Genomic DNA, 22,767 nt, shown 5'->3' with positions numbered 1-22,767 from the left:
TTACATAACCAAATTTGTTTATTTAGAAATAGAAGTAAGTGTTGGCAACACTTTTTGTAGAAGTCAAGAAAACTGGGCGCGTTTCACAATGGGGAGTGTCCCTGTGGGCCGGTCAGTAGTATTGCTTCAGGAGAGAGAACATTTCACAGATCTTTCCTATAGCTTCCAGAAAGGTCAGCCAGCCGGACTTGGGCTCGAACTTCTTTACAAAGCCATCCTCCTGTTGGGGAATAAATTTCACAGTTTAAAAATCACGATACAGGGGCACCTGGGTGGTTCAGTGGGTTAAAGCCTCTGCTTTCGGCTCAGTTCATGATCCCAGGGTCCTGGGATGGAGCCTAGCGTCCAGCTCTCTGCTCAGCGGGGAGCCTCCTTCCTCCTCTCTCTCCCTGCCTGCCTCTCTGCCTACTTGTGATCTCTGTCAAATGAATAGGTAAAAATCTTTTAAAAAAAGAAAAAAAAATCATGAGACAGATTAGTGAGATGAAAAGCAAAGAAACCGCCACTTCACTAAAGCAGACAGTGGTCTCGTCGGCACCCGCACGGGTCTCCCCGCATCCATCCGCACCGTCCCTGGGAGCAGTGCCCTCCAACAGAAACACAGCGCGGGCTACAGAGGGAAGCTCAAGTTCGTAGCAGCCACATTTCTAAAGTAAGAGGAAACACGTAAAGTTGATTTAAAGAATATATTTACCTAAAATATTATGATTTCAAATAAATAAATAAAATATTATGATATCAATATGTAATCGATACGAAAATTATTGAGCTGTTTTACATTCTTTGCCCAAACGCTTTGCGATACGCTGTGTGTTTTGCACTTAGAGCCCATCTGAAATCAGCCTAGCCACATCTCAAGGGTCCAACGGCCGCATGCCGGACAGCACAGCTCTGAAGGACAGGAAGCCTCACTCCTCTTTTTCGATTGTCTGACGTAGAACTGTGCACTGATGTTTGTAAACAGGACGGGGCTAGAGATAAAGCCGGGTGCAGCAGGGCCTCTGAGCCCGAGAAGAGCTGGTTGTCTCTATCCTGATTCATTCCATCTCTGATCACAGTTTTAAAACAACAGTGTGAACTGTGCACTGTAATTCTGGACGGTGATTGTAGAGCGTCCTGACTGCACAGGACTTCTGAGATCACCCAGCCTAATACCTGCTCTTATTTTGACAAACGAGGAAACCGAGGCCCCAGAGAATGTGAGTGGCCTGAGGTCACCGAACTTCTTAGCTCCTGGGCCTGGAAGGGAAGGCTAACCTGTTCTTTTCATTCCATGAGCTTCCGAACAACCACCCAAAGAATCAGAAAACTGTTGGAATCATTCTTTAAGTGTTCCTCCAGTGTGCTGGTCAGCCTTCAGCTACGTCCGGATTCTGGGGTGACGGGCCTTCATGCCACTGCTGGCGTAGGTGACCACATGGGAAAGGACACGCAGCGTATCTCGGGCAGCTGGAAGAGGCCCGCTGGTCCGCGCCTGCCACTGCCTGCTTGACCGTGGCCAGAGCACAGACTGGCATGGTCTGGAGCACTTCCCAGGCAAAGGGTTGCCCAAGAAAGGCAGCTTCTGCACACGCGTGTGTCAGGTGTGGACCTGCTCTGAGACACAATGTCCCGGCCTAACCAGGGGTACAGGCTGCTCCCTCTCTCCAGACTCACACACGCACATGCTTCTCGCTGGAGGTACGTGCGCCCCTCACTGCTTCCCTTCCCAGGATTCATGAAGCCCATGGGAATGGGGCACCGCCGCACGGCTGCTGCCACCATGACCGGGATCACTGTGTGCGACGACTGGGCAGTCAGCGTCTCACATAACATTCCGCTTCTCCACCAAAGAGAGCCAACGCGGGGAAACCGGCGAATTCGGCTCTAGGAAGATTAGAAAAGCTATGAAATGCTACAATTAAAAGGAGGGAATTCACAGTAGCTAAGCCTGCAAGCAACCGTCAGCGGCCGACGCGCGGGTCACCCAGACGCGCACGTCCCCTGGGTGGAACGCTGGTCAGCCTGAAGAAGGAGACACGCTCTGACCCCGGCCGCCCTGGGGACAGGCCTCGAGCACGTGATGCTCAGTGAGCCGAGTCCATCACGAGAAGACAAATACCGCACACCCCATGTACACGAAGAGCTCGGAACAGTCAGAATTGCAAAGTCAAAGCAGGATGGTGGCTGCCGCGATCTGGGGCACAGGAATGGGGAGCGAGTGTTCGGGCGCAGAGGCCTGTGGGCCGAGGCCGGTGATGTCCTCCTTTCGAGCAGGCAGCGCGACGGTCCGCACACAGACTCAGTCCGCCCGTCGTCAGAGGTGGGTCCTGGGGCCAGTCGGGAAGTGTTTCTAGGAAGGAAGGCAACCCAAGTGTCTACCAGCTGGGAGCCGGTTAAGGAATCAGGATGCGTGAGTTGCGGGGGTTGTTCTGCAGACGCTGCAGATGTCAGCCCGGGGCCGGGGAGGCAGGGCTGGACGTACTCGGGAAGGCACGTGCGAGACTGTCCCGTGCACCTTCGTTGGGATGACAGACGGTGGACGACGCGTGTGGACACGTTCAGTGGTGGGAGTGATCTTTCTTCCGTCACACGTATATTTTCAATGATGCTATTTGTATCTTAGAACCATTCTGTGGGGCTCCTGGGTGGCTCAGTCAGTTGAGTGCCCGACTCTTGGTTCCCGTGCAGGTCATGATCTCGGGGTCCTGGGATCGAGCCCCGCGTCTGCTTCCACGCTGAGCTGGGAGCCTGCTTATGATTCTCTCTCCTGCGGTTCTGCTGCCCTGCCCCACCCTGGTCCCGTTCTCTCCGTCTCTCTCTTAAAAAAAAAATTACATGAAGATAGATCCAGAACTAGGGGTTCAATATCCTGTCAGTATTGCAGTAATAAGCAAGGGTGCCCAGATCTGGTTCTTCTGGGGAATACTTCCCGTTAAATTCAGCTACCTTGGCTTCAAGAAAGCCTCAAGCGTAAAATAATATCCTGCGTCCGTAATTCAAAGAAAACCAGACCCTCAGAATTGCTCAGAGCCAGCAAAGTACCATGTGGTGTCTGCACACTTCTCTAATGACTCCTCATTATTCGCTCAACAGATACTTGCTGACCCTCGGCCACACGCCAGGCACTGTTTCAGGCGCTGGGAACAGCCTGGTGAATGAACACGCAGAGTCCTGGGCTCACTAAGCTTGGGACGGGGACCTGCATCCTGGTGCAGGGCCCAGGGCCGAACAGTGGGGGTGCCGTCAGCTGTGGGCGGCTGAGGGAGACACCCCCAGGAGGGCCACGGGGGCCACGCACACCTCTGAGGTGAAGTTGTTCGGGGCAGTGGCCAGAGCCAGTGCAAAGGCCCTGGGGGGGAGGGCGGGGAGCGTTGCTTAGTTACCCAGGGAGGCTGGAGCCGAGAATGTGCAGGAGGGGCTCCTAGAAGGCGAGCGTGGATGGGATTTGAGTGCAGCAGTCAGTACTGGGTATGTGGTGCTTGCTCTCTGGGTGATCGGGGTGCTGGGGAGGGTTCAGACGAGGCCAGCACACGGCGGCTCCCAGTCTGGCTGCCACGTGGGGAGCAGGCCATGGCAGGGCGAGAACGGGAGTGGGAGTTCATCAGGGACAGGACTCCCTGATGAACGTGATGTAGGGTATGGGGAGTGGAGGGTCATGCCCAGGGTCAGAGAGTGTTCTGGAAGGACCCTCAGGGAGGCTCAAGTTCTGGCTCATGTCCCGTTTCATGAAACGATTTTAAATCTCCAGCTAAAACCTCAGAGGACCGATCCGACCCCCAGATGGAATTCACGGGTGTGAGGGGTTCCTGGAGAGTCCGTCCCCTCACCACGAGCTCCTTGTGCCTGCGGAACACCAACTTGCTTGCGTGCACGTCTCTGCATGTCCTTTGGTCCAGACGGCTCTTCCCAGCAAGAGGCTCAAGGAACACCAGCGGCGGCCGCACCGGGGCCGCTCGTCTCCACCCCACTCTGGAAAGTCCCAGCAGCGCCTGCACGTCCCAGTCTTGGACGGGGCTTTCTGTGCGTCCGCTTCTCAGGGTCGTGGGTTCAACCCTCTCGAAACAGCCCATGTACACTTAGTTGCATGAGATTTGGCATTCTACAAGGCGCTCTTCCAGAAGCGTCCACCGTCTTCGAACTCCCCTACTCAGGTAGCCGTTACTGTTCCCCTCATACGGTGTGGACACGACGCATCTCCGTTCTGTCACGGGATACGCATTCTGCAGGGGGCCTCACTCACTCGGGGTCACACCAGGAGCAAAGCCAGGATTCAGATCCCAGTTTCGATGCCCTCCCCACTCCCCAGGAGAGGGCGGGGAGGGGTGCACCCAGCCTTTCTTCCCAGCAGGTCCTCATGGATGTGAAGGCCCAGCCTTTCTGCACGACAGATGGCGGCAGCTTTCCCACCGGACCGGCGGGAGCCCCTGCACTCTCGGCCATCCGCACTGGCAGGGGGGCAGGAGGAGGGAACCACACGCGTGGGAGGGGAAGAGAAAGAGAGGTGACAGCACCGGACGGAGGGAGGGGAGAAGGGAGAGAAGCAGGGGGGCAGGGAGGGAGGAGGGAGAGCAGTCACTCACACTGATGAGCGCGAGAAAGAACGTGGGAGTTCACCACTCACACAACCACACAACCGACACACGGGTCCCCGTCTCCCCGTTCCCGCGGGGACTCCGGTCTAACCGCAGGGCCTGGAACTTAGGAAGACTCAGTGTGGCTGAGCAGGGACGTCGCAGTCCGAGCTCTGCGGACGACCACGACGGCCCCGTTCCCCCGTATTACAGACGAGGACACGCGGCCCTAAGGTTCGCTAACTCGCTGGCCTCCCGGGGCGCTGGGTGCCGGCACCTGGCCTCCAGCCCAGGTGCTCGGAGAATCTGTGCTGTGTCACCCCACGCGTACTCAGGCTTGGAACGCCATGGAGTTGCATGTGTTCTGTGGCCGTGTGCTGAGGGCTCTTCTCGCCGTGCCTCGTTGACATGCATTCTAGTCGAGCCACGGGCAAGCAGTCTGGGTGACAGCAGGCAGGACAGTGGACCCTGGGCTTCCGGCCGTCACTGCAGAGTGATCTCGCCCATCTGAAAATTCAGACTCTACCAGAGCAGGCATGTGACAAAGCCATCTGCCCCAAGACGAGCCCTTCCTGCGTTCAGTTCACTCGCTCGGACGGTGTGTCAGCGTCTCGGGGAGGAAAGTCTCACGTGGCCGAGCTCGTCCTGACTCAGGTGGCTCGGCCACTCCTTCGTGCGACCACAGAAGTGCCAAGCCCAAGACCTAAGCTCTTCGGGGCTCTAAGCCCTCCGAAACCGAGGAGCCCCGTGAACACTGAGGGTGCACGCGGGCACACGTGTGAGTCTGTGCGTCACTCCCACCTGGGCCACCCCTGGAAGACGAGTCCATTTCTGGAAATTCTCAGAGACAGTCCCCGCCCCCACTGAAGATGAGTTCCACGAGCTCACAGTCTGTGTTGTTGAGAAGATGCATTTTTAATAAACAGTCATCACTGTGTGGGTGACAAGTACCGGTGTGAGTCATGGGACACATGCACACGGGCCCCTGTGCTAGATAAGCGTTGCCTTCGCGGAAACCTACGCGTCTGTGGCCAGCAGAGCTTCCCACAGCTGACTGGGGGACAGCGGGACCCTCCACACCCAGGATCCATTCGGCTCCAAGTCCGTGAGAGGCAGGGACAAGAAGCGCCTCACCACCACACAGGAAGGGACGATGTGGGGGACGTCACATAAAATGTGACCCCACCAAGGGTCAGAACATTTATAATAATGGGTTGCCTGGCTGGCCCGGATGGAGGAGTGTGCAACTCTAGACCTCGGGGTCGTGAATTTGAGCCCCAAGTTGGGTATGGAGTTTACTTAGAATTAAAATCTTTAAAAAATAAATAAAAAATTCACAGAACATTTATAATAAAGGAAAGCAGCTATACTTTCAAAAGACAGTTAACATACCAGAAGATATCTGCCACATTTATAAGAATAATATATAAAAGTATATTTTACATAAAAATAGTATATAGAACATCTTTCATATATCAAAATATTTGAAAATAAAAGCATACAAGAAAGATTTGCTACAAATCAATGAGAAAAAGACAAAAAGTAGGAAAATGGGTGAAGAGTATAAATAGGCTATTCCCTAAGAATTGGGTGTGGTCAGTAAAGGTGTGGACCGTGCGCGGCCTCACGGGCAGGCAAGGAAGCAGGAACTAAAACAGGAAGTTGGATAGCGTCTCCTAACCCAACGGGGAGGGGAGATTAGGACAGGTCAGCTGGGGTGGGGGCAACGTCGCCGAGCCTCTCTGGACGGCAAGAGAAGTGGACGTTGAGAAGTGGACGTGGCTATCCAAACCCCCCGGGGGGAGCATGAGTGGACGTGCCCGGGAGCGCACTATTTGTGGGGCAAAGTGGAAATAACCGAGAACTCCTCCAGCCCGACCCGGCCAGACCCTCCACGGTATATACGGACAGCAGCGTGTGTAGAACTCTTTACAATATTATATTTTCTTTTTCTTTTTTTGTTTAAGAGCTGGAAAGAGAGAGAAAGAAACAGATGGGGGAAGGGGCCGAAGGAGGGGGAACCCCAAGCAGGCTCTGTGCTCCTCGTGGAGCCCAGTGTGGGGCTCGATCCCACAAGCCTGAGATCATGACCTCAGCTGAAATCAAGAGTCAGACACTTAACTGACTCAGCCCTGAGCCTCCCCCCAAAAGCGCTGTGTATATTTTCTATTCTCTGTAAATACATTCATTAGGCAAGATTTGCATGTAACGTAATTGTTAACAGCAGATCCCTCGTCACTAGGGGGAGAAGAAGGCTAGCCTTGGGGGTTGGCGGGCTAGGGTCCTCGGAGACAGGAGTGCTTCGGGAAAGGGGGAAGTGCATCGGGTCTAACAACAAGCATCCAGCTGTGAAAAGCCATTAATCAAAGCTTCTGACAAAGCCCTCTCCACCTCCCACAAAGCCCTCTCCACCTCCCACTCTGGGCGTTTTGAGGTTTTGATAATAAAGTGAATTTTTGTTTGGAAATTCCCCAATAAAGTTTCTATAGCTGGTGGCACAGCACATTAGTTTTTTATCAACAGGCTTTAACAGCTAGAGTTTGTTCTATTAGAAAACTGACCAAGAAAAGCAATTTGTAAACAATGAATTTGCAAAGTGTACCTGTGTTTTGCAACATAATAACTACCCAAATGTAACAGCATCTCCTACCGACTAAAGCTACGCCGTCACCACAGCCTGGCTGGACCCTGACTGGGCTCCGCTGCTGACGCGGACAGGGGAGATGCCGCGTGGCTCCCCGACTCAGCCACAACCCTTCACGCTGTTAGGAAGGAACATGGCAAGCACACGTATCTTCCAACCACAGAGCTCTAACTGCCTGGAAAGGAGCCAGAAATGTCTTCTTGTTTTAAAAACGAGAAACTTTTAAAAACAAGTCACCCAGAGAAAATAGTGGATTTTTAACAACTAGCAAGAAATCATGCATCCCTCGGTCATGGGTAAAAGCAGTGAACAAGGTTCCCACTGTACGTACCCAGCCTCCGTTCTGTCTTATCCACTCCCTCATGTTTGTCGTGATGAACTCTGCCACAAAGTAAGAAACCCTGGAAGCATCCACGTCCGGGGAAATTCGCTCCCGGAGGAGCTTCTTGGAGAGAATGCCTTCAAAGGCAAACACGGTCACAATCCTCCCCCAGTTAATGATGCCGTCTTCAAATTCCTTTTCCATGACTTGATTGAAGATGGTTCTGGCAGTGTCGATGGACCCCACGTCAAAGCTGTCCAAGCATGGTCTCAAGTTCTGTTCCACCTCCCCCTGCACGGAGGAGGCCACGTCCCGCAGGACCCGGGACACTCTGCTGGGGGCCGGGCTGGGCTGCGGGATCTGCAGGACATGCCTCACGTAGTCCTGGGCCAGCGACAGCGTGTACCCGAACTCACCGTCTGTCATCTTCCGCTCGCCCCGCAGGCCCGTCTGCTGTGCGCTCTCCCGGGAGCGGCCAAGGCCAAATGAGGCGGGTCCCGGCCGGGCTGGGGATGTGACTCACGGCGATGCGTGGAAGCCGGTGGAATTTCTGTGTGCATCACCGGACGGCTCCTTCCTCCTCGTCACTCTCGGGCGTGGGCTGCGTGTGAAAGAGAAAGTTGAAACCGTGGAAGAGGGAAATGGTTCGGTGAGAGAGGCCACTTCCTCCAACTGTCAGTGATTAACTCGGAGACTGAAGGGCTGAAGGCAGGACGTAGAGAAACCAAAACCACCCCCCCACCCCCCACCCGCCGGCTGTCATCTCACCCCGTAATGCCACTTTTAAGAACTGAAAGCAGGTGTCACACACGCGCACCCGAACGGTCACAGCAGCGTTATTCATGGTCATCAGAAGGTAGGAACGGCCTGAAGGTTGGTCAGCAGAGACCCAGCGACTCCAGTCAGGGCCAGTTACTGGAAGGAAGCACCGCTGCAGGGGGAGGGGGGCTGCCGAAGCCAGTGGGGGGTGGTCCCCCATGCTGGGGACACACAGTAGGAGCTGTGCGCGTCGCCCTGAGCCAGCCGAGCGGGGACACCCGGCACAGACCGGTGGGGCAGGCTCACTCTCACTGGGAACCGGCATCCACTGGGGATGAAAACGTGTTGGAGGCACCCAGAGGTGGTGTCACACACCCTGTCCCCACACCAGACTCCGCTAAATCGCTCATGTCGAGATGGGGGGGTTTATGTTCTGCGAATGTCACCTGCAGAAAAGTGTCAAGACAGCCACCAGCTGAGCCAGGCTAGTGACAGCTGGGGACAGGGCTGAGTCAGCCGCGGCGGAGCAGCTGGGAAGCCCAGAGCCTGGCTCAGGGACACCACCCTGGACACTGCGGACTTGAGCCTGGGAGGGGTGGACGGGGGCGGGGGCCCATCTCCTCCTCTGGCCTTCACCTCTCGTGGACCCTGGAACTTCTGACCCACAGAAAACAAGCCCTTGCTTCTCGCTCTTGAGTCTTGTTGAAAATAGAAACGCCAGCACCCGAGTGGCTCAGACTCACGCGCACAAGTCCCCTTGTCCCTCGCTTGCCACGTGCCCGGCATCTGTGAGGGGACCACGTGGACGGCCTCACGGGCTCAGGCAGGTGAGCCCGGAGCCCTGGCTCCTCACCGTCCTCCTCTCCGGTGGCCGCTGAGCCGCCGCCTGCCATCAGGGCGTCCCCTGGTGAGCACATGAGGTGAGGCCGAGGGTCTGGGGCACGGGGCACGGGCAGACTGGGCTCTGCAAAGGGCCGGTGAGAGGGAGCCAGGGCGGACGGCAGGTCCCCCAGCAGAGTGCTGGCGGCGGGGAGGGGAGGCCCACATCCCGGGCACGGCCACGGCCGCAGGGCCACCAGCGCTGTTTGCAGGTGGGATGGGCTGGGAGCCCTGCAGGACTGAAGCCACGCTCCCAGCCACGTCTGGAGCAACCTCGAGACTCTGTGTCCGGAATGACTATAGACAGGAGACATAGTTCACGTACAAGGTGCATTTCTGAACACGCACACGAGGCCTAGAGGGGAAGGGAGCGCCCTAGGGCTGCGGTGGCGGTGGAGGCGGCCCTGCCAGGGCTCCCACTTCAGGGACGCAATGGCAGAGGGCCCCACGGCTGCGCCCCAAGTGCCACCATCCTCCGCAGTGTCCCACAGGCCGCTGCCCGTCAAAACAGAGCAAGGCAGGGACTGCATGGAGACCAGCCCGCTAGTCAGCCTCCTCTGGAGGGCAGCTTGGTTTCCGTGACTCACCAGCAGTGCTGGGGACATTTTCTGAGACTGGGCTCTTCCTCCAGCCTCCCTCCACCACCCACGGCGGCCTCCGTGCTCCCAGCCTCTACCCCTGCCTCCCCCTGCTCTTGGAGAGTCTCTGGGACACCCGACCCCCTGAGGCTGGGGTCCTGAACGGGCAGGGGACCCGCACGGAGCACAGGGGTGCACTGCACACGTGTGCTGGGCCTCGGCTCCTCTGTGTCCCCGGGGAGAGTCCTTCCAAGCCCCTCCGAAATGCCTGCTCGCCCACAGGAGGCACCTTCCTTCCTCCAAACAACTGCCGGGCACCCGAAGAGCCAGCCAAAGCTTACTCCTCTCCCTGTGGAGAAGCAGTATGAGCCTGCGGGGTCAGAGCTGCCGTCAGGCCCTCCATGGTCGGGGGCACGGTCTCTCTCTCACCCGTGCCCGAGCCCGCACCTGTCCTTAATCTGTTGGACAAGTGGAGTGCGTCTCCCACTGCAGCCCGCTTTACTTTATTCCAGAGTTTCTAGTCACTTCTCTGAACAGATGGCAGAGAGAAAGACAAAGTCTTTGCTAAAAAGAATGATTTCTTTTTATGCAAAATGTAATGACTTAAGGGGTGTGTGGGGGGAAATAGGGGGCCAGGGGCACGCGGCCGGCCACAGACTGGGTGTGTGCACGGGGCGGGGGCACGTGGCCGGCCACAGCCCAGGCGTGAACACAAAGGAAGGTGTCCTTTCTCAGCATCACGACCACCTGTGTCTGCACTCACCTGGGCCCGGCCTATGCACGCTTCCTCATCCCCCTGAGCTGCTCTGTGCACACGGGGAATTCTGGATGAAGTGCGGGCTCCGTGCTGATGCAGGCTGAGGGCGTCGCCCGGAGCGTGTGGGGTCTGGAACCTGTACTTGGCCTGTTTCAGGTGCTTAAGATACGAATGTCTGCCCCTGGAGAACTCTCTGTCTAGGAGACACCGTGCCTTCTTAGAGGCAAAGACCTGTGGGTAGAATGATGAGAGGCGGCTCCTGGGGCTTAACTTCCAATATGGGGACCTCTCCTGGAGCCCCTCTGGAGGCCACGGGCCGGGTTTGTGGGCCCACCACGATGCTGGGCAGCTGCAGGTACACCTGGCTCACACTCCTCTCCTCTGGGCCTGGGACTGATGGGTGTCCTCACCGCACCAGCACCCGTGGCCTGACTGTCCCTTCTTGTCTAGAAGCTTCTACCAAAGAAGCAAGAGGCTTGGCCAGGGCTGAGGGAGGGATCAGCATTCGAGGAGAATGATGGGAACCGTGTGAGTCACACTAAGCTGCGTCATCGCCAGCACGATCACAGGCCTGCACGGGGACGACGCCACACTCACTCGCCACGTTCACGTGGTCTGCACATCTGTCCACTGACATTCCGCTTCTCTACCGCTTCCCCCAGAGCAGACCCCAGATCCGGACGGCGGGAGCAACATACTGGCGCCTGGCTGTGGAATGCGGGCAGGGCCGGGGCACAGGGACGACTCTCTGCTCCACGATGCCCACGTGGCAGGCTGGGGCTCGTCTGTACGGTGTCCCCAGCCCAGACGTCCCACCTGGCGGTTCCAGGTCCCGAGAGCGGGGGTTCCAGCGACAGATGCCGGCTACCAATGGCCTTTCCTAAGCCAGCTGGGAGCTCAGGGGGCTCCATTTCTATCCTCCAGTACCAGCAGGTGAAGCCACAAGCCTGCAGCTGTCCACGGAGGCAAACACCACCGTTATTGGGAGGAAGCGTGTCAGAGAAGCTGCCGCAGGGCTTTCAGACGGCCGCAGCGGGCCACGCACACGCCGGGTCACTTATGTGCACACTCATACCATCAGGTGATGCAGACAGGCAGCTCTGACGCTGGAGGGACCCGGCAGGTGCTGGGGCCACGCCGCCCCCCTGTGCTCCCGGGCGGCCGCCGCAAGGCTAAGAGCGCCCTGGGTCAGAGCCCTCTGGAGATGAGCCTCTGTTCTTCCCTCCGTCCCAACGGTTGGGAGCTCAGTCTGTCCTTGTCCCCTCCTGTGCCAGCAGAGCTCAGTGGGGAACAGGAGGCTCCCCTGGCTGCTGAGTGGCCGGGAGAATCCCAGCACCAGGACCCGGGTCCCAGGTGTGTGACCTCAGGGAGAGGCTGCGGAGGTCAACTTCTCTTTTCCCAAAAGGTGGAACTTGAGTGGGAAACTGCTGGGCTTTTCGCTGCCTCGCAGGCAGTTGTTCCGGGGAACCCCCGGTCCCCACTTGCTCTTTTGCTCTGGCTGCTTCCCCTTTCCAGGGCAAAGGCCAGGGCAGACTGTCCACAGAGGGCGGTGGTCTACAACAGGGACACCACTGGGACACAGAGGGGAGTGGGATGTGCGTGAGAGGACGCCTGCGCGGCCCCCGTCCTCTCCCACGGTCCGCTGGGGCCACGCCTCAGCTGTCAGGACGCGGGGGAGGCAAGCCCGCTCCCCTCAGGAAAAGCCAGTGGCCCAGTATGACACGGCTCCCAGCGGAAGCTTGGTTTCCCGCCCAGGAGACTGATATCTAGGAAATCCTAGGAGCAAGATAAGCCCGTGGGATTTCCCCCAAGTCTCCTGCTGTACTTGGGAGCAAGGCCTAGTGGGTGCAGGAGGGGACCCGTAGGTCTGCAGCAAGAGAGTTGGGGGGGCAGGGAGGGGAGGAGAAGGGGGTGTAGACAGAGGCGGCTAGTGGGGTAGCATTTTTCAGTGAGGTCACAGAGACCACGGGGCGGGGATGGAGGAGGAAAGAGAGGGGGTAAGCCGGGGAGGGTTAAAATGATCATCGGTGCCACCGAGGACAGAATACCCACCGTAGCCTGGAATGCCGTGCAAGTCTGTCCACGCCTGCGCGTACAGGGGTGCGCTCCCACCAGCCTCTCCTCACCCTCTCTGAATCTCTCCTGATACCCGCTGCCCATCCCACTCACCCACTCGGGGCCCGCCAAGGGCTTCCCGTGGCCCGAGAAGAGGGGCTCAAGCTCCTCGAAGGAACTTCTGCTCTGGTTTGACCTCCTTGGTCCACTGACTTTGCCACACTCCGGCCCCTGTCCTGGCTCCATGCCTGTGGCTCTGCGTCCCCGTCCGCAGGGCCCAGCCCAGCAAAGCCCCCCCGCCCCGAGCCAGGATGCGTCTCCGCGTCTGTGCCCCCGCCGGCTTCCTGGCCGTGCACACCCGTACTGGGTGCCGGGAGGCAGCTCCCCGGGGAGAAGGGTTGTCCCGCTCACCCGGGATCCTTCCAGAGGGCCCTCGCGGTGCCTGGCACGTCCGGGCGCTCCACGAATGCCGGCTGGGTTCTCGTCTGTCTTTGCACCCACCGAGTGTTTGCAAACGGCCTGAATGGCCGCAGGTCTGAGCCGGGGCAGGAGCCACATCCCTTCTCCTGCGGAGCTTCGCTGGCGACACGAGGAAGCACAGGGCTTGTCTTTGTCCCGTGTTTGTCTGTGGGGAGAGCAAGAGAAAAGCCCACTTGAGTGATGGGGACGAAAGAGCTCGGATTTCCCCGCCCTCCGCGGAACAGCAGGACCCACAACACACGGTGAAGGAAGCACAGGTGTGTTTGGGGATCGAGAGCAAATCCGGGCCCCCTCCCCTGTAGGGCGGCTCCGCGTGGCGAGTGACGACTTGGAACACCCGAAGTACACAGCCCAGCCGGCCGCCACAGCTCACTCAGCCCGCTGCCCCGCGGACCTCACCGCGCACCTGCCACGGCCACGCACCTGCCACGGCCGCGCACCGCACCGCGTCCAGGGGCCCGTGTCAGGAGCACAGAGCTTGCCGCGTCACAGAGCCTCACAGACCGCCAGGAGCTTCCACTGTTGGACGCTCAGAGCCACCTCACGACAGGACATGCCCTCAGGCCTGGCGGGGCGGGGGGAGCGGGGCTCAGAGGAGAGGCCGGGCTGCGAGAGACTCCCACCGGCTCCTGCCGGCCCAGCACACCCACCACCAGCGAACAAACCCCAGGCGCGGCACGGAGACGCTTTCTGACGCAGCCGAGTCGCTGACTCGGTCACACAGAGAGAAGACACAGACCTGGGGTCACCGCAGCCAGGGAGCTCGAGTGCGCTGAGAAGGAAGGGGAGGCTGGGAGGGCTTAACTGGGAGAGGGGCTCGGTCAGAGCCGCACTGCGGGAAGGTGAGCCGGACAGGACCGGCTGCGGAGGACACAGGGACTTATCAGCGTTATTGAGACGCCGTTTCCAAATATAAAAACCCACCTACGTAACGTGCCCACTTCAGGGCACTTGGGCAAGAGTCTGAACACTGATGTTAGTGTATGAACTGTTCTGAGCACCCCAGAGCGTCTCTCCGTGCCCCTCTGCACTCTGTCCCATCGCCCTCCTGGGCCCAGGCAGCCACGGATCTCCTGAGACGTCCTGGAAGCTTCTCCATACACTTCGTCAAAGTTAGAACTTGTCGCTCCTAAAGGGCTTCAAGCCTCCCCGGCATGGTGCCATCCGGAGAGCTCAGGCATTGGCTTCACCGAGAAACATCCTGGAAAGAGGCCAAGATACTTCCTGTCCCCATGACCGTGACTGCCCCAACACCCGTCCTGCACGTGGGACCACGGCGGGTCTCACCGAGAGCATTGTCCTCGAGGTGCGTCCCGTGGCCCATCTCAGAATTTCCTTCCTTTTTAAAGTAAACGGGAACTCGCCGTATGCACTGACCCCATTCCCCTTCTCCGCGCACTGGGCAATGGACATCGACCTGGTCTCCGCCGGCCGGCTGCGGCAAACGGCGCTGCGGTGAACCTGGGTGTGCAAGTAGCTGTCCAAGTCCCCGGCCACGTGCCCGTAAGCGAAGCTGCGGGGTCACAGCTGTCGGGCTTCGTGAAGAACACGCTGGCAAAAGGGAGGATGTTCCGGAGAGAGGGGGAGGAGCGCAGGGGAGCGGTGCCCAGGCCGGCAGGTGCGTTCTTTTTCCCCTCACAGAACCGGAGCCGCGCTGGTGCTTTGCTGACCCCTCCCCTTCGGCTCACACACACGCGCGGTCCCATGCACACTCACACGCACACTCATGAGCTGTCACGTGTGCAGTCACACACGCGTACATACGCACACACAAGACACTCGTGCACACACCCCCCACACACACAGCTACCGTCAGCATCCTGGGCACCAGACCACGTGTCAACAGAGACAGGAGAACGCCCGGGACGGGCACCTCTTCAGTGGCCCCGAGCGCCTGGGCCGCGTGGGCTGCGAGGCGGACGCCGCACTGTCTGGAGGCTCCGGGAACGGAGGTGTTGGCCATGTTAGGCTTTCATAGCTCGCTGGCTTTTGGACTCCTCTGTAACCGCTGCGTCCACTACCTTGGCTGTGAGAGGGCAACCTGCGGCGCGTCTGACGGGTCCTCACCCCGAGGAGATTCCCGATGACCGTGGGGCCCACGGAGCTGTGCTGACTTGGAAGATGCCCACAGAGCCAGGCTGGGCTCTGCTGGCCTCCTTCATGCTGGGGTCGGAGCCACCCGGCGCCCCCCATGCTGGCTCTGCTCATGTCCTAGGACCCCGGGAATGCCACACATGGGTTAGTAGTTCACAGGACGACGTGGGCAGGGCTGGCCTGGCTGTCTCAGTCCCCGGAAAGGGCTCTCACTTTAGCCAGCACCTCCCCAGCCCCTCGAGATGGTGGGGACGGCCACAGCGAGCTCCCAACCAGTCTGGAGGCCCTTCCTGCCCTGAGGCTTCCAGTCCGTATCACCTGCAGCCCCACCAGGAAGAGGTCCCCGCGTGGAGGGGATGTCCCTGTGCCCCGACCTGAGTCAGGTGTCTCCTCTGGGTCGCAAGTGACCGGATCCTTAAAGGACACCAGATTTCCGCCTTTCCCAAAGCCAATGTCTTTGTGCTTCTTCCTTTTCAGCATAGACGGCAAGTGACACTCGGGGACGAGGCTGGAGCGACCCCACCTTCCAGCAGGGACGCAGCACAGCAGGGGGAGAGGCCCCGGGCTGGAGAAGACATGCCGAGACCGGGTTGCTGGTCCTGACCCCCGCCCCCGGACTTAGAGCTCTCTGCCTCTGGGCACTTCCTGTAGGGGTCATCATAGTACCTGTCGTTCTTGACCGGCGGCTCAGCGCGCGGGGGGGAGGCTCAGCGCACGGGGGGCTCAGTGCATGGGGGGCTCGCACACCGGAAAGCTCCGTGTCAGTGCGCGCTGCTCCCCCACCCCCTGAGGGCTTCGGGGTCACTCCGCCTTCTCAGCAGACCCTGCGCCTGCGCTCAGTGGTGCCTCACTGCCCGCGACGGTAGGCTCCAGACCCCGGGAGCTGCACAGCCCGGCTTCCAGGCCAGGCTCAAACTCGGGCATCCTGGACCCACTTTCCCATCTGGGCCTCCATCTCTCCACCTATAACCTAAACAGAAAATGGACCAGGGGCACCTGGGTGGCTCAGTGGTTAAAGCCTCTGCCTTCGGCTCAGGTCATGATCCCAGAGTCCTGGGATCGAGTCCCGCATCGGGCTCTCTCTCTCTCTCTCTCTGTGTCAAGTAAATGAATTTTTAAAAATCTTTAAAAAAAAAATGGACCAGAATGTTTCTAAATTTTCTCCCAGTTCCCCACATTTTTTGCTTCATATCTAGATCTTTATAAGGGCTCATCAGGCTCCTGAGGTAAAGCAAAGCTGCTTCCAGTCTAGCAAGACAAGCACGCGGTGGGGGCAGGACTGCACGGATCAGCAAAGTCCTGAGATCTGTGAGGGGCGAGAGACCCTGGGGGACATCACACCACCTCTTCTTGCGGGTATTAAAATTCTTCTGTGGTAAAAATGTTTGTTTGTTTCTTTGTTTTAAGAACAGAATCTCGAGAAGCGCCTGGGTGGCTCAGCAGGTTAAAGCCTCTGCCTTCGGCTTGGGTCATGGTCTCAGGGTCCTGGGATGGAGCCCCGCATCGGGCTCTCTGCTCGGCGGGGAGCCTGCTTCCCCCTCTCCCTCTGCCTGCCACTACCCCTGCTTGTGTTCCCTCTCTATGTCTCAAATAAATAAATAAAATCTTCAAAAAAAGAAATAAAAATTAGAAACAAGAAGACTAGAAGGTCCCCTGACTGCGCTCACGACCTCATTTCTAGTGTGAAGGAGCAGCCGTTCTGATAAGGTTGGCTTCTGAAGGAAAGTCCCCTCCTCTTGTCACCCCTGAAGCCCCCGCCTCCACCCGGGGCCGCAGACGGCTTCACCGGCCACACCACTCCGACATTAGAAAAGCTCGGAAGGATGGGGGTTTCCAGAATCTTCTGTTCCCACTTCCCATTTCTCAGGTCATTTGAACTATCACATATGTGAAGAAAAATGTCACTGACGGGGGAAACCCTTGGGGCTTGGAGGAGGGAAAGCCCTGTTCCCGGAGCTGAGCCCCCGATTCAGGACTGTGGCCCAGGCATGGAAGGGTGAGTGGTCAGCGGTGCACCCCTGTTTCATGATGGCCTCGGGGTCCCGCGGCACTGTGGACGTCTGAGGAAATGCAGGGGTTTGGAGGCCTCACTCAGAAGCTGCTTGCAACAGAGGGTCACCTGCCCGGGGGCTCCCTCAGCCGGACAGAACTTGGGGCCACCCAGATGGACATAGGAACAGCTCCTTGGAGGGGATGTGTGACCTCTTCTCCTAGGAGTAGAGGGTCTGGCAGACTTCCAGGTGACCCCCAAACAGAGTGGGGGCCATCCCACTCCCTAGCCCCTCTGGCCCTGGCCCTTCCCCCACCCACCATCAGCCCAGCCGGATGGCAAGTCCCAGCCCTCAGGCACCTGCCCACGCCGATGACCATGTGTCTGCCCTGAGGGGCCTCCCTGGCCTTCCCTGCTGACCAGGGGGGCCTCTGGAGGGCCCGATTCCGGGCAGGCTGCCTGGCCCCCAGGTGCTGCAGATGGCGTGTGCTAGCACAGAGACCCTGGGGGCCGGGCAGCAGAGCTCCAGCTCAGGTTTTGCCGCATCCCCTACCTGTGCGTCTGAAGCAAGAAGAGCCAAGACCCGAGTCCGACCTGTGCGGTGCAGGCCATGAACATGCTGGGGAAGGGGCCCCTGTCCCCGGAGTGGGACCACACGCCTGCCACGCGAGCCACCAGCCACGCACAGAATACAGAGCTGGGCGCTGGGGAGCAGAGGAAAATCATGCCATCCTGCCCCCGGGCGGCCCCGGCTGGAGTAAGTAGCCACGGGACAGACAGCAGGACGCATCAGGAGGAGCCCAGGGCGACGGGAGGGTGAAACCAGGTTCTGACGGAACGTCTGCTCTGTGACAGGGATTCCTGCTCCCCTTCCCCCACCCAAGACATCGTGTCCCGGAGGAGGAACTGGTTGCCCGGGACGCGACAGCCCACATGGCCAGACCGTGCGGAGTCGGCATGAAACTCAGGATAGCCTCCCTCCCAAACACATGCTCGGATGCTGCTTGGACACCTTTAAAATTCCCACGTGCAAACGTGTTAGGTCCGTTCCCGGTGATGCACAACGGGGGATCCGTGTCACCGATCCGGGGTCACCTCGTCCAGCAGGGCCTCTGGCCTGCCTCCCACCCCAGAAAACTCCGGGAGCCTCCTCGGGGCGCCACCTAGTGCTCCCATGTGGGATGGCAGCCGAGGCAGGAAGCCACTCCCAAGAGCGCGACCCTCTTCCCCAGGGCCACGGTCAGGCAGCGGGTGGGGCAGTGGGCAGCAGCCCCCGCAGTGAGGGTGCGGCGGGGACCATCGCGTGGCCGCGGGGGGCTCACTCTGCAAGCCGGAGCGCCGGCGTCTGCCATGTGTGTGGCCCACGACCTTTGCACCCGAGGAAATTCCTGGTCTGGGGCAGCCTCTCCCGAAGCACCGGCGTCCGGCAGGGGAGCCGCGGCCCTCGAGTCTCACATGGCAGTGAGGGGGGCAGTGAGGGGACAGTGAGGGGGACAGCCGTGATGCTTGGCGCTGCACTGACGGGGGAACACGCCGTTTGCTCGAGAGCCTCTGACTCCAGCCGGTGCAGGAGTTTGCCCGAACAGAGAGCAGGGCTGGGGAGGGGGCAGAACGGGAGCTGGGGGCTGCACCACAGAGCGGAGCAGCCGGAGAAACCGAGGCAGGAGGCGGGCAGAGGCCAGATCCTGAAGGGTCTCACACCGTGCATCAAGAGGAGACCTTATTCCATGGGAGGGAGGCTTGAAGCAAGGCGCCAGTGCCGTCAGATCTGCGTTCTGAAAGAACGTTCCAGAACAGAGGGGCCTGGGCGGGAGAACACCGGGAGGGATGGAAGCCGGTGGGGATGTTTCGTAGCCGGGAAGACGTGCCCGGGACCCACGCCCAGGCAGAGATCACGGGCATGGAGCGCGGAAGGTGGACGAGAGGCAGTCGGGAAGCAGAACGACTTCTGCTGGTCCGTGGCCAGAGCCCGAGGACACTGGAGGGTCGCGTGGGTCAGGGACATGCACGCTGCGGCACGTCTGGGGGAGACGAGATCTGCCTGGGACACGGGGGGGGGGGTGTGGACCCGACGGTCAGTGGGGTGCGGTCTAGCGGGTCTGCACTCGGGAGAGGTGTTGCAGCTGGACGTCTGGATGCGAGGATTTGCGGCCACTAACGTACTTACAGTTCCCGGAACCCGCCGCAGTCACCCGGGGAGAAGGGGGTGTGTGGGACTAGACAAGAGGACGGGGCAGTACTTGGGGAAGCCCGAGCAGGCTGTGAGCTGGTCGGACTGGGGCCCAGGCACGAGACTGAGGAGGCGGGCCAAACACGTATGCGTGACATACTCGTCCCCAAGGGCCCCCGAGGGCTTTCCAAAGGGCACTCAGACACAGAGCTCCAGCAGAATCTTGGCTTCGTGAACTCTTTGGGGAGGTCTCCTTCCCCTCCCGGCGGCACCCCTGCCCCCCTCAGGTGGTGCATTTCCCCCAGGGGATGCAAACCTCCAGGTTTCGAAAGTTGAGCATTTCAGGACTTTTCCTGCCGACTTCGCAGCTGGAGGGTCTCAGGCAGAAGCCGGGCCCGGAGCAGGCATGAGAGCCCCAACAGAGGTGCCCTGGGCGCTCCCACAGGGACAGGAGGAGCTAGGGATGGGGCCCTACGTTTCCCCCAACACTCCACCTCCTTCAGAGCACCTCTGCTTGTACGGGCCTGATGGGGTGGGCTCTATGAAAGACTTCACTGGAAAAACATGTTTTGTTGGCTTGAGGGGAAGACAAAGCCCACTGTGGAACAGGGTGACCTCTCAGGCTTCTCCTGTTCTGCGGCTTTATGTTCCTCTTGAAAAATTTGTTAACTGAATTCACTAAACATTTGCTGCACACGAGCCACGTAGTTATAGTCTCTGCAAACATAGAGATCACCACAACGTGCCCCTCTCCTCGACGGGCTTAGAACCTGGCAAGGCAGGCAGTATGAGAAGGGACGGTTGTGCAGGCCATGAAGCAGGGAAGGATCCGCGAGAGGAAGGGGCATTTGAGCTGGGCTTTGCAGACCATATAGGAGTTGGAGCCCCACGTCTGGTGATGATGCAGGAAGTGCCTTAAACTGGCTCTTCCGTCCGAAGGAACAGCAGCCCTGCTCCGCGGAGGCAGCAGAGAGGCAAGGAGGGGTGAGCACGACGGGGCTGGAGAGAGGATGGGGAGTCCAAGCCCTCGGGGCTGTTTCTCCAGCAGCGCTCACGGGTTCTGCACAGGACAGCGGACAGGTTCGGAGCGACGGTGACACACACGCATCTCGGGAACCTTCCTCCGGGAGTTAACGTCGGTTCCGTGTTCGTGAACTTCTTCAGGATATGTCTCCGGAAAGAGCGCAATCATGGCATCATGTCGATAAAAGTAGAAAAACGTTTTAATAAAATACGAGAACTGGACTTCCTGGACCTTGCTGGGAGGAACGGATGACACTACAGCGGCTTCGGGAAACACTGGGCGTTTTCTTGTAAAGGAAAAGCACGAACGACTCCCATTCCCACTCCCAGGCGTGTCCCCAAGAGAAACAACAACAAGGTCTGCACGAAGCTCCCTGAAGAACGCTCTCGGCGGCTCTCGGTGGCTTTGGTTCGTAATGGCCCTAGGCTGGGAACCCGCAAGGACTGGCTGAGTCAGCAGCCTGGGGCACATCCACGACGGGAATACTAGTCGGGGTAAAGAAGAAGGAACAGCTGCGCCCGGCCACAGCGTGATGGACGTCAGAAACATTGCACAAAGCGAACAAAGCCGCCAGCTCAGACCGGAAGGTGTGTCTTCACGCGGGCACCCGGCCACGAGGCCCAAGGTGCACCCGGCACATGCTGTCTCTGCTGCAGGACGGGGCATCCTGTCCGCTCTGCACAAAGCTAGGGCCCCTGGAGGGGGCGGCAGCTCCCAGATTACTTTCTCCTGTAACTTTGAAGCTTTCAAAATTATTATTATTTTTTTTAATTATCACAAGGACCCCGGACTTGATTCTGGAGGCCATGCTGCCCACGGACGCAGGCCATGCGCTCTCTGAACAGCAGACTCAAGTCCGTGCAAGACCTCCCTCGCTGCCCCGGCCCGCCCTGGGCTTCTCGCCTGCCCCCAGCCAGCCCCTCTCCCCTCCCCTGCATCCCAGGACCCCCACTCCCCATGCCACCCTGTGCCCAGAGAGCCAGAGAGCACACCATGCCCGCGCAGGGAGGGTTCCTCCAACACTGGCAGTGGCCTGGCTCTGCCGAGGATGGCAACAGAAAGAGGCCGCAGTGGTGATTTATAACAGGACGAGGCCATCTCATGGGTGCAGGTTCCATCTTCTCTGAAACAGGAAAAGGTCAGACTGATCCAAAGATTCTACGGAGGGGCCCGGGGCGGCGAGGTCAAGAGACCCATGTGAGGGGCCGGAGGCGGGGGGCGGTGCCGGGGGCTTCCTCCAGGTCCCCTCCCCAAGTGCCCTGCACCTCGGTCCCTCACACAGCCTTCCGGGCCCTCGGAACATCTTGGAAAACCTCCTCTCCCGTCCGATCGGCTGGAAGGTGAGCGCGCAGCTGGGCGCAGGAGGCCTTGTGGGGCTGCGCGCCGCGGGGAACACATTAGCGCCCGCCGGGCTCCCTGCTGCCTCCCTCCCCAGACCGGAAGACTTGGGGAGCCCAGGGGCATGGAGGGGCTTCGGAACAAGGCAGTGAAGCTGCTGATCCCCATCCCAGAGTGGTGTCACAGGGGCTGGAATCTCGGCCTGGGCCCCAGCTCCCCAGAACCCGCTTCTTGCCCGGGTCTCAGGATCGTGCTGGCTCCCACCTTCCCTTCCTGGACTGAAGCCTGGGCAAGTCCTCCCACCAAGGTCCCCCAGGTCTCCTGGGGAGAGAATACCCTGAGCTTGCCTTGGCTTTAGTCTTCATCTCGATTGAATCAAAGAAACGTGGCACGTTCCCACCGTAGTAGAGCGACCCTGGTGCCCAGCAGCACGCCCAGTATACCCCGTCTCGCGGGACGTCCAGTTACATTTCTGGACAGACCTTCCATCCCAGCCCCCGGGAAGTCTGGGTACTGGTGTGGTATGAGTGAATTCAGTCGAAACGTCGGGAACTATGTGTTCCCACCCCATCAGCGCTAGACCTCTGTCCCAGGGGTCGACCAGTCGCCGGGAGCAACCTGGCATCATCCCGTCTGCTCCCGGAGCAGGTGCCGGTGGGGGCCTCCCGTTGCGGGCTCTTGCCGCTTTCCACCTGCTCCTTGCACGCGGAGATCATTGTTCCAGACTCACTGGTGTCACCGGAAAACCCACGTGGGACCGGAAGTCCCCTTTCAAAGCCGGCCCTGCCTCACCTCACGAATGACATGGAAGAAAAAGAGGCATAAATGGCTCAAAGTGCACCCTGGCCGTGTATCGTTACCACGTAATGGACAGAATATAATCTGAAACTATTAAGTTAAAAAAAAAAATGTCCACACGGAGAGAGTGAGATGCTCCAACAAGGACAGAGCTCCACGACATGTGTGGGTTATTACGGCCGGGGGGTCTCGTGCGAACCTCACCGACGGATGGCGAGTCGAATGAAGCGTTCACCGTCGCTTCCAACTTCAGCAAACCGTGGAATTCACCAATATTTGCGATCGCTCACTCCTCTCCCTCTGAGACATTGGGCTCCATGACATCG

The 22,767-nt window shown here is 59.2% G+C and overlaps 1 protein-coding gene and 1 long non-coding RNA gene across 6 annotated transcripts in view; one reads left to right on the top strand and one right to left on the bottom strand.

Moving 5' to 3' along the window:
• The window catches only part of BCL2A1 (BCL2 related protein A1), a 48,488-nt gene continuing 25,721 nt past the window's right edge, over window positions 1–22,767 (bottom strand). Inside the window, exons 2-6 of one of the 5 annotated variants that reach the window (XM_082734386.1) lie at window positions 12,959–13,172; window positions 10,499–10,723; window positions 8,337–8,606; window positions 7,529–8,120; window positions 1–220 (exon numbers count right to left, since the gene is read on the bottom strand). In XM_082734386.1, the coding sequence (XP_082590512.1) occupies window positions 113–220; window positions 7,529–7,945 (525 nt within the window). In that variant the 5' untranslated portion in view covers window positions 7,946–8,120; window positions 8,337–8,606; window positions 10,499–10,723; window positions 12,959–13,172 and the 3' untranslated portion in view covers window positions 1–112. Of the gene's footprint in view, window positions 221–7,528; window positions 8,121–8,336; window positions 8,607–10,498; window positions 10,724–12,958; window positions 13,173–17,664; window positions 17,944–22,767 lie in introns of those variants that run through there. The other 4 variants (XM_082734388.1, XM_082734385.1, XM_082734387.1 and 1 more) reach the window with 4 other exon arrangements.
• Window positions 8,299–16,503, top strand: LOC309866559. Its single transcript, XR_014312745.1, has 2 exons — window positions 8,299–8,375; window positions 15,599–16,503. It is a non-coding gene; the product is annotated as an uncharacterized lncRNA (long non-coding RNA).

This window comes from Mustela nivalis (genome assembly GCF_964662115.1).
Source record: "Mustela nivalis genome assembly, chromosome: 6".
Lineage (NCBI taxonomy): Eukaryota > Metazoa > Chordata > Mammalia > Carnivora > Mustelidae > Mustela > Mustela nivalis.
Note: the sequence above shows the minus strand (reverse complement) of the source record. Positions and strands in the feature narration are given on the sequence as shown.